This window comes from Coffea arabica, chromosome 1c, assembly GCF_036785885.1.
Source record: "Coffea arabica cultivar ET-39 chromosome 1c, Coffea Arabica ET-39 HiFi, whole genome shotgun sequence".
NCBI classification, from domain to species: Eukaryota; Viridiplantae; Streptophyta; class Magnoliopsida; order Gentianales; family Rubiaceae; genus Coffea; species Coffea arabica.
In genome coordinates, this window is record NC_092310.1 from 58237214 (window position 1) to 58248966 (window position 11753).

The window sequence follows — 11753 nt, forward strand, 5'->3', positions numbered from 1 at the left end:
TAACACAAGTTTCTTCCTTTGATTGCTTAATAGCAGGCAGCTACAAAAAGTTGACAGGACTGCCCTTTTCTAAAGAAGTTGAAGCTCAACATACATTTGTGCTCGTAGTTAGCAAAAAGCTCATTTACCAGAAGCCAAACGTAAAGTCAAGAACAGGGGACAGTAAGACCGTTACTAAGCTCGTAAACAGAGAGTTCACAGTAGCATTTTATGAGGATTTCAGCATCGCAAAAAACACCACCAAAATCAAGATTTCCATGAGGGCCATCAGATTCTGCTCTTGATTAGGTGGCTGACGGGGGTTGAATGCTTTTAGCAGCCACGACCTCTGAGTTATGCGAATCAGCTTCAGCACCAGATATGTGACATAGGCCGCCATCACCATAAGCAACCTCCAGTCGTTTGCACTTGCATCAGCCAGGCGGGAAGAGATCATAGCACAATTTGCTACCATGACCAGCGAATCTAGACTGTTCACAATCAACTTTTGCTTGAGATTCCTGTTAAACAGAAATTAATCAGTTCATAAAGCCGTATACACGGGACCAACGGCAAAATGCGAAAACCCTTGTTAGAAATCTTTCCTGACAGCAATTTTTCTTTTGACTCCCTTTTTCCGGGTTCTATGACTCCACAAGGCACATGGATCTAGTGACAACATGCTTACATAGCAGTGAACAACAAAAGAAATACTGCCAATATGTTTATGGTTTTTTAACCTTGCTAAAATATCTGCATAACTGCCCTGGTACATGTGTTCAGACTCCACCTCTTGATGAATCTGTTGAGTGAAAGAAAGAAAGGTTGGGAAATGATTAGTAGTACTAATTAGTTCTAATTTAGCAGGACGATTTTAATGGAGAAAACGGTTTGAGAGGAGGCATACGTCTTCTTCTGGTTCTGAACTTGAAGGAACTGTGATCAAAGTAGTGCATGCATTTGTGTCCCTTGCCGCCGCCGCCACGGTTGCTCTTCCGGGGACATAAGAGGAAGAGGAAAGGGAAGCGACAGCCAGAGAATCACTCGGTGGCTCGGCCTGTAACCAGGGTCCAAATTTAGCCTTTTTAGCGGGGAATTGGCAGCTTCTGTAATGGTTCCCAATCCGGCCACATTTGTAGCAGAAAATACCCAACTTTTCATACTTGAACTCAACCCAAATATCACTGAGCCCCCTACGCCTAACCCAAAACCCACAAAGCAAAGGTTTTGTAATGTCCAAAATTACACGAATCCTGAGGAACTTCCTATCCAACGCATCCCCATCCACATACGGAAATTTGCCCAACACTTGGCACTTAATTGTGACTTTCTCCAAAAAAATTACATCTTCCCTTTTTTTCTTAGATTATGTTAGAATAGATTATATAAATGTTATTGTTGCAACAACAAAAAAAAAAGTAGACAAATCATACTAGTATGATTATAAACCATGATTTAGATGAATATGCGGTTCAAAACTTAGGAAAGATTCGTCGCATTCTTGAACAATTAATGGTTTGAGTGAACATTTTCACTTTGTCATCCCCACCGTGAACCTTATTGGGTTCACCTACGGATTGGATGCCTTTTCTAGAGTCTTTCGCCATTTGGATTTGGAACCCCAAATGGAAAACAGTTACCGTGTTCCATGATACGATAAACATCAGCACAATACCAGACTTTGTTCAACTGAATCAAACATCAAGAAGGGTTTTTGTAGCTTTTTTTTTTTTTTTTTTAATGGAATTTTTGGACTCTCAACTAGCTGAGATATCATGTTACTGCTGTTTAGTGTTGATTTTGTGACACATGATCTCTTATCCTGGAGACCTGGACTGGAATGGAATTGTGCTTTATTTGTTCGCCTCCTAAAATAGAAGTATGGCTAGTGTTTAGAACCCAGAGGCGTTGTCGCTCCCAGCATACTTGAAGGTAGGCCCAACCCAACTTTCTATGAGACACATGTGTGCTTGGTCCTCAGAGTAGGCCGCTAAAACAGTTCTTCAACTCTAACACCTTGTCTTCTTTGGACCAACAAAGGCATCCCGCCGTGAGTCAACGATTGGGCCCATCGTGTACTGTATATATACATATATTATATAGATAAATCATCATACTTGACTCAAGGCCAACCAAAAAGCTTCCGACGGTAAAAGAAAAATAATTAAAACAAAATTATAGGAGGAGGAAATTTGAAAAGTGAGTGGGACCTGCAAAAAAATAATAATAATAATAATTGTCCCACAAGTGAGACGGTGTGTACAACGTCAGAGACTTTTAGGAATTGTCGAATTTGGCACAAGAAACGAAAAAATGTATCAGAATCTTAGTGAATTTATTGTTGGGTCTAAAACAAGAGATTAGTTGGTTATTGAGACCCGCCAGAAATTTCCATCACTTTGCTCGCAAAACCTCTGCAACGGTCCTTTGGGGGCATATGATGTGAGCATAAAAAAAGTTGGTGATATCAAATAAAGTACCAATTTCTTTTCTGGAGAATTTGTCCATTGTTAAGAAGTAGTAACAAATTAGAGGTTAACAAAAAAAAATATAAAGAAAAGAAAAAGACAGTAAAGTGTTAGATTTGGTGGGATTAATTTGAACCCATCCTCAAAATTCTCGAATCCCAATCTCAATCTCGTTAGACCTGAAAAGTCGAATACGGGCCGGGCCGCACGAGCACCTGGCGTCCAACTGTACAGCCGCAGACAGAATCAAAATGGATGTAATTAATTAGTAGTAGTAATTACTTTACGCTGATCGCCTTTTTCTTAAAACAAAAGGAAAAGAAAAAAAAAAACCACACATCCTCAGAGGGAACAGAAATGACTAAAAAAGAAAAGAAAAGAAAAGAAAAGGTTCTCTCTTTTTTCAAACAAAGAAAAAAAAAAAAAAGGAAAGGAGCAAATTTATATACAAACGGAGAAGGAATTGTTATTGTTTGAGCGGTACAGCAGAGAGAGAGAGAGAGAGTCACAGGGCAGCAGGGATTTCTGATGATGAATTTAATAGTTCTTCCAAATATTCAGCTCCCAAATCCTCCAATATAACCACATTCTCTACCTTGGCTGCCGCCTCTCTTGCAATTTTGTGATTCCTAATTGAGGATTTTTTCTTTTTGATTGAATGCCTCTGCTTCAGTGCCACCACGGGAGAGCACCCTCCTCCTCCTCCTTCAGAACCGCATTTCATATCACGAAGGGACTCTTGCACCACATCCACAGGAAAATTGAGCACGGCCATGGGACCCCTCATACAAAATGCAGCTTGATCATACGCCAAAGCAGCAGCTTCGGCGCTATCGAACGTTCCGAGCCACACCCGGATTCCCTTCCTCGTGGAATCCCTGATTTCAGCTGCATATTTTCCCCACGGCCGCCTGCGGACTCCTCTGTAACTCTTTTCCTTGTTTGTTTCTTTTGTGACGTTGGAAGTCACCTCTTCCTCCCTAACGCCGCCGCCGGAGGAGTTGGAGTTGGAGTTGGTTTCCGAGGAGGATTGTCTCAAAGAAGCATCTCTGGCAGAGGCTCCTGCTCCCTCGGCCAGGACATCGAAAAGAAACATGTCTTGAGAGTCATTGAAATTGAAGGGAAGAAAATCGCAATTGTGCTGGAAAAGCACCTCATCCCATGATGATGACGAAGGTGATGTTGATAACGATGATGATGATGATGATGGGGTGAAAGAATGCGGTTGGGGTGAATCAAATGAAGATGATGATTCGAAGGGGCAATCTAAAATTATAGTGTCGTGAAATTGGAATAACGACCTATTAGCCTCCATTTCTGAATTTCGAATGAATTCTTTTGAATTCTATATAGCTTATTAGCAGCAACTACCAGTGGAGATGCCAAATTTGGGCGTTCGACGAAGTTAGGACGCCGACCTCCCCCTTTATAGACTCCTGAAAAATGGATAATCCAAAAGTACTACCAGAGAACATCCTATCTTATTTTTTTCCTTTTTTCTTTTTTTTTTTAAATATATATTATTAAAAAAAAAAGGGTCATAGTCATAGATTACTGGATTTTGGGCAAAGAGGGGATGTCCCGGCAACGTTGTTGTGGCATCAGATGCATTCGTGTACCCCCCCCCCCCCCGGGGAATTTGACCATTGACCCCACCCGCGTAAGACAAAAAACTGCCAGGTCTTACAACACTCGTGTCATGAATCATGATGCATGGAGTGTGAGTGTGTGGAGGTTACACACTTTACACTAGGAGAGTTAGGATTTCATTTCAGGGGCAAGGGGATGCCTTTCGGTTTCGGGCCACGTGAGTCAAAATGACGCACGGCGGCGGAGTCTAGTCGTCATTGGGTTGGGGCCGGGGGCACCAAAATTACCGGAACAGCTGCATAAATACGAGTCCGAATGAAAGGCTTTTATTCCTTTCTATTTTGATAGGTCGAAGTCAAACTAGGGGCACAGATAAGTCGAATCGACTCGAGTTTCGATCTAATCAAGCAAAGTCTTGACATAATTTTATGAGATTCGAAATCAAATTTGAACTTGACATTTCGAGTCTAAATTTCAACGTAATTTTACAACACTCGAACTCGCGCTCAAATTCGACGAGTTCAAAATGTCAGATTTGAGTTCGAGTTTTAAAAGACAAAAAATAATTTTTCTTAATTAATAATAAAAATATTATGAATATATATGTAATTTTATTATTAAAATAAAAAATTATATATATATAATGTAATCGAGATCGAATCGGTTCGCGAGCTAACGAGTTTAGTATTTTTGAACTTAAATTCGAGTTCGAATTTGATTTGATCAGCTCAAATTCAACTCATATTCGATGTTAATCGAGTTCGAGTCGAATTCGAATTCGAATCGCTCGCGAGCGGTTAGATTCGTTTGCAGTCCTAGGTTGAACAACAGACTGAACGATAGAATCGTGCAAGCTCGTGAGCGACATTAAGAGGCTTCATCCCCAGAATATATATAATTGTTCTGGGGCTGTTGTACTAGTAACAAGTTAATGGGTAAGTGCCATTCTAATTAATCCAGTCAAAGTTTAGTGTGAAGTAGCATAAATTTCCAGTGGGACAATTTGATTCCTTATTATGATCAAGACGGCAAAATTGAATGGATAGTTTAACAATACTACATTAGTGGAGTGGACTGATTACTACATATTTGCATTAGTAATAGTCCATGGAATGTATGCAAGAAACTTCCTACCGGGGTGCTCTGCAAAGCCTGTTTAATCACCTTTCTTTCTTTCTTGTGGGAAAAAAATAAATACTTCGCACCACTTCTTTTTTAGATAACGCTTAACATATAATAGATATAGCAAGAAAAAACGCTTTTCTATTCCACAAACGAATGGCACACTCCGATACAAACATAAACAAAATTTTAGGCTAGTGGGAGGGCCAGCAGTACACGAAATCCCGACGAGACATAAACTCATTAACGCTGGTGAACAAGTTCATGAACGCAAATTAAATATATTTGATATTTATTCCACTTTCTTTCCCATGCTTACCGCTTGAATGGATCAATTCAGCTATTCTCTCTGACATCAACTCTTTCTTAGCAATAGTGGAAGAAGAAAGTAACCGATGACCCATATTGGTAAAATTCAACACTTTTGGTTTTTTTTTTTTTTTTTTTTTTTGGGTTTTATATAATTACTGCTACAAAACATCTCACTAGCTATCTGCACCCTAAACACATAACTTATTTATTTCTGGAAGTGTTTAGTTAGGTGCAGGTACCAACCATAAAAGCTCATTTCCTTCTTCGGGTTGATAATTTATGCAAAGAAATATATGGCGAAAGGGTACAAAACTCGCTACTACTAGTTAGCCAAAGATGCTAAAAACGTTCTACACATGAATAATATTTTAAAACCCTTTTTGTACACACACACACACACACACACACACACACACAAAAATTATTGAAGCCATGGTGCACTCCTCTGTTCTGTCCGTTGAAGGACCCGACAATTCCAAGGTACCAACCTTATCACAGTCTAGATTCAGGCCTCCTCGCCTGTCTATTTTCCGCTGGTCTTTTTATTTATTGACGCATGGATTTAATGGCCGAGCCTTCAATTTAAAAAAAAAAAAAAAAAAAAAGAGTCTGAGATTGTACTCGCCTTTTGCGATTTTGATGAAAGACATCCGCATAATTATACAGTCATCATGGGACACGAATCCGTCTTTTGCAAAAAGCAGAGTCGTGAAGTGAAACTCAGGGTGACAAAGAAAGCAAAGTGTGTCTTCGTTATTTGCCATGAAAAGAGTGGCAGTGTGGTTTCTAGAAACGTAATACTAAAGATACATTCCGCTTTGTCTACATGGTAGTATCTTATAATCTTACAATCAATTCCCAGCTTCGGTTCCGATCCTCTTCTGCAAGCAAACAATCTTATCATTCCATTTGTAATACGTTGGCTGCAAACCGTAAATAGCATATTGGTTAATCGTAGTAACAGCGACCGGTTGCAGGCAAGAGGGCTGCATTTGGCATCGCCTTCTTCCAGATTCATCGTACTTGGCTATTGCTTTGAAATGTTCTGTTTTTTTTTTGCGCTTTTGCTAGTTATTTCCCTGTTTTGTGGAAGCCTGAAAGTAGTTTTTTTAATGCAAAATTAGTGGGTAAATTAGACGCGGACGCTTGTGGCTACGGGGCATGAACCCGTACCAGTCTGATATCACGCGACCCTTTCATAAATCCTTTCCTTTTACGGTGTTAACCATTCAATTCCATTTCCATCACTCTCATCTCTAATTTTGGTCAAAAGTCAAAATCGTACCCGTAATTACTAATATATTTCTCTCAATTTTAATTTTGGGCAAAAGTCAAAATTGTTTTTGAGCAGAATTTCTTTAGTCATTATTGTGTCGATTCATAAAACCCAAAAAAAAAAAAAAAAACCCGAACTTCATTAGCCATTATTGTGTGCAAAACGTACCAATCCCAGTTCAAGTTTCTCTATTTAAAGCAGTTTGCATGATTGCCGCCATAAAAAAACCGAACCAATCCTACACGTCTTTATCAATAATGAACTCCAGGGTAATTCCTCCTAAATATGATGAGAAGAGAGGCATAATCAATTTACCTTGACAATTGGTTGGACCCAACCGTTTTACATCATTGAGTTCTGAGGATGGTGGTCTCGGCCGGGGTAATCCGGTGGCTCACCCCGGGTCTCCCGCTCCGAACACCGTCCATCGAGTCACTCCCCGCCCTTTGGTCACCTCGGTCAATCTCATAGCCGAGGTGACCTATGGACACCCGACTACAGCATAAAGGTTGGATGTGACTCCTGGAGCCTCTGACACCCGACAGAAGGTTGTCCTGACGCGTCGCCTGAACCTTTCCAACGTCCCATCATGTCTTTTCATAGGGACCGGTCTAATCCACCGGATGCGCTGACCGAATCAGATCTCTAGGGACCTGTGATGGAGGTTCTTCCCACGCAACCTTCCCCTATAAATACTCAACCCTTCTACTAAAAAGGGGGATGATGAATTTCAGGTAAAACAATACTCTCCTCATTCACTATCCAACTCTCTTTACTTCCGAACTGACTTAAGCTTCGGAGTCATATCGGGGGATTCAGCCCCCCCATAGCCTGAGCAGGTGACTTCGTCACAGTGACCAGTCTCCAGGAGGAGGTATTCTCAGTCCGGTAAATTCTCTTCATCCGGTCAGAATTTACCTCTTCAATTGGCGCCGTCTGTGGGAACGCAAAGACAGTAGAAAATGAAGCCTGCGCGTTCTAAGAGCAGAAAAGCTCTCACTATAGAGGCTGAGCAAAGCAATGCAGTTCAACCGGAGAATATTTCTGAAGGACAGGAGCCCCCGAGGGCTCCGCCCCCGAACGAAGAAGCCATAACTCGTATGGCCGATTTCGTAAATGAAAACCCCAACATTTTCGAGGAGTTGGGAAGATACCTCAAGAGGCAAGGCAAACAAAAGGCCGAATCCTCCAAGAGGAAGTCGGATGGGTCTCCTGAAGACTCATCCGAAGAGGAGTCAGATGGAAGGCGCCTGAGCCGAAGTGCGTCGAAACGGGCCTTCTCTAAGGCCACCTCCAAGGTAGCCTCTATTACTAAGGCCTTTTCTCGAGGGCTCCTAGGGAGACGACCCGAGGAAGAGCCTCGGCCTTTGGGAAGACCTGGGGTGGATTACATGAGAGCCCCACCCTTCACTAACGATATCAATGAGGAAAGGCTTCCTCCAAATTTCAAGCTTCCATCAATACAATCTTATGATGGCCGAGGTGATCCTGAGGATCACATCCACGCCTTCATCTCCGCTTTCCGCATGTACTGCATTCCTGACCCCGTCATCTGCCGGGCTTTTCCCGTATTCCTCCAGGGCACAGCCCGAAAATGGTTCGCAAGTTTGGAACCTAGGAGCATTTCGACCCTGGGAGAATTAGTGGAGAGATTTCTTCACCGGTTTATCTCCTCTCGACCTACAACTAGGACCTCGGCTTACCTGCTGAGTATGCAACAGAACCCGGGGGAATCACTCCGGTCATACGTCCAGAGGTTCAATGAGGAAAGTGTACAAATACCCGACCCCAATGAGCAGGTTACCATAGCTGCCTTTACCCATGGGCTCGTATCCGGGGTATTCAACACGGGGATTCATAAAAAATACCCCCGCACCCTCCACGAGTTGTGGTCCAAGGTCGAGAAGGGCATACAAGCCGAAGACCTCAACCGTATGAAGAAAGAGGTCCAAGTTGCTCGCCCGAGGGTTGATACCCGAAAAGGGAAGGACCTCGGTCGAAATGACGCAAAGGCAGGAGGTGGTTTCCAAAGCCCCGGCCGAGATCGCCGCAGCGTGTTCGATAGAATTTCTAAAGGGAAAGCCCCCATCCCTGAGTCTGAGGTGACTCCACTAAATACCTCCCGATCTCAGGTGCTATCCGTAATGGAACAACGCAACCTCGGGAAAGCACCCTCCAAGATGAACGGTAGCCGAGACAAGAGGAACTCGAACCTCTACTGCTTGTATTACCGGGACATCGGGCATGAGACTGAAGATTGTAACGATCTAAAGAGGGAGATCGAGAGCCTGATCAGACAAGGTCACTTAAAGCAGTTCATCCACCGAGGTGATCAACGCCGGGACAACCGCCGTGATGGACGAAATGACCATCGCCGAGATGAACGGCGGATTTCACGCAGCAGTTGCCGACCTCCTGAGGATCCTAGGGAAACCAAAAGGCCCCCTCCAGACGGATCATCAGGCCAGGGGTTGGGTTACGGACCAAATATTGCCGGGGTGATCAACACTATCGCCGGGGGTCCGACGGGGGGAGATAGTCAAAACTCCCGGAAGAGGACCTACAGGCAAGCCAATCCGGAACAGGCCGAGTCGAGCTCTCGCCTGGCCGAGATGATCACCTATGGGCCCAGCGACCCCGTGCCAGCTGCCTCTAGTAGTCATGAGGCCTTGGTGATTGAAGTCCTCACCAACAATTACATTGTAAAAAAGGTCTACATTGACCCGGGGAGTTCAGTGGACGTCATGTACCTGCGCACCTTTGAGAGCCTCAAGCTGGCCAGGGGGAGCATGACCCCGGTAAGAACCCCTCTTGTGGGGTTCGGGGGACACATCGTGCACCCCGAAGGGATGGTGACTCTGACTGTGACTGTTGGACGCCACCCCCGCTGCAGGACCGTCCCCGTTAACTTCGTAATAGTCAAAGCCGACTCGCCTTACAATCTGCTCCTAAGTCGACCTACACTAAATGCTCTGCGGGCAGTATATTCCACCTACCACTTGAGCTTCAAGTTTCCCACTCCTGCTGGGGTGGCCGAAGTAAGCAGCGATGTCAGTGCCGCCCGAGAATGCTACCTCGCCACTCTACAGGCAGCCTCACCCTCAACCTCCGAAGTGAGGGCTGAGAGAAGGTCAAATATCCTCTCGATTGACAGCATCGATCCTCGGCGGGCTGAGAAGGCACCGAGGCTAGAGACTGGGGATGAAGTGGAAGAGTTCCCTCTGGACCCCACGAAACCCGATCAGACGGTGCGAGTTGGTACCCGATTACCCAGGCTCATCAAAAAGGGGATGTTGGATCTTCTCAGAGATTACCGGGACATCTTTGCCTGGAACTCAGAGGAGGTCCAGGGGGTCCCACATCACCTCATGATACATGAGCTGAACGTCGACCCCCAGATCCGCCCGATCAAACAAATAAGAAGGCACCTCGGCCCCGAGCGTAGCCGAGCTGTAGGGGAAGAGGTGGACAAGCTTCTCCCGGCCAAAATCATTCGGGAGGTTCAGTACCCGACCTGGCTGTCCAACCCGGTCATGGTAAAGAAGGATACCGGGGCTTGGAGAATGTGCGTTGATTTCACTGACCTCAACAAAGTCTGCCCCAAGGACTGCTACCAACTACCCAAGGTTGATACCTTGGTAGACTCAGCAATGGGCTACGAAGTCCTTTGCTTTTTCGACGCCTTTAAGGGGTACCATCAGATCGGAATGAGCCCGGAGGATCAGGAGAAGACCGCCTTCTACACCGATCGAGGCACCTACTGTTACACCACAATGCCTTTCGGACTAAAGAACGCCGGGGCCACGTATCAACGCTTGGTAAACCAGGCTTTTCAAGATCAGATCGGCCGAACTGTCGAGGCCTACGTGGATGATATCCTCCTCAAAAGCTGTACCACCACCACATTTCTGGCCGACCTGGAAGAAGTTCTGAAAGTTTTTCGAAAGACGCGAATGATGTTGAATCCCAAGAAGTGTGTCCTGGGGGTCACTTCGGAAAAGTTCCTGGGATATCTTGTTTCCCGACGAGGGATTGAAGCGAATCCAGACAAGGTGAAGGCAATTCAAGAAATGTCCCCACCTCGGTGCGTCCGCGATGTACAGAGGCTCACTGGGCGGTTGGCCGCCCTGAACCGGTTTCTATCGCAGTCCGCATCTAAGGCCCTACCATTTTTTAAAGTTCTCAAAAAGGCCACCGACTTCTCCTGGACAGAGGAGTGTCAGAAGGCATTTGAGCAGTTAAAGGAATACCTCTGCCGCCTCCCAACACTCACCTCACCTCGCTCCGGGGACAAGTTGTTCTTGTACCTGTCCGCCGCCGCCGAAGCGGTAAGTGCCGTACTCATAAGGGAGGAAGGTGTCCAAACACCTGTGTATTATGTCAGCCGAGTTCTCCGAGATCCGGAAACCAGATATACTCAAGCGGAGAAACTCGTGCTAGCCCTGATTCACGCAGCTCGAAGGCTCAAGCCCTACTTCTTGGCTCACCACGTCTGCTTGAGGACAGACCAGCCACTCCGACAGGTCTTGTCGCGACCGGAGGCCTCTGGGCGCCTCACCAAGTGGGCCATCGAGTTGGGGGAATACGACTTATCCTATGAACCGCGCAAGGCGATTAAAGCTCAGGCCCTCGCAGACTTCCTTGCCGAGCTCACTTTTGACCAGGTACAGGTTGCCACCCCGGCTACTATCCAAGCTCCCACTCCGTCCACCCCCGAGACTCAGCGCTGGATCTTACATGTGGACGGCTCGTCCAATAGTGGGGGGAGTGGAGTCGGGCTGCTCCTCGAAGATCCCCAAGGAGATGTGTGCTCATACGCTCTAAGATTTGACTTCGCAGCCTCTAATAATGAGGCTGAGTACGAAGCGGTTATAGCCGGACTGCAGCTTGCCCGTAAGCTTGGAGCCGCGCACATTCTAGTCTACAGTGATTCTCAGCTCGTCGTGTGCCAAATACTAGGTGAATACGAGGCCAAGGAGGAGGTAATGCAACGTTACCTCTCCAAA

At 45.3% G+C, this 11753-nt stretch overlaps 2 protein-coding genes across 2 annotated transcripts; both read right to left on the reverse strand.

Moving 5' to 3' along the window:
- LOC113743329 (uncharacterized) lies at nt 1-1586 on the reverse strand. The gene is made up of 4 exons (XM_027271312.1): nt 1515-1586; nt 887-1339; nt 720-781; nt 1-500 (listed from the first exon to the last, which is right to left on the reverse strand). The coding sequence occupies exons 1-4, from the start codon at nt 1584-1586 to the stop codon at nt 209-211; spliced, it is 879 nt and encodes a 292-aa protein (XP_027127113.1). The 3' UTR covers nt 1-208.
- Nucleotides 1587-2690: 1104 nt separating this feature from the next.
- Nucleotides 2691-3886, reverse strand: LOC113732819 (ethylene-response factor C3-like). Its single transcript, XM_027258807.2, has one exon. It carries the CDS (start codon nt 3760-3762, stop codon nt 2953-2955), a length of 810 nt encoding a protein of 269 aa, XP_027114608.1. The 5' UTR covers nt 3763-3886; the 3' UTR covers nt 2691-2952.
- Between the last annotated feature and the right edge of the window lie 7867 nt (nt 3887-11753).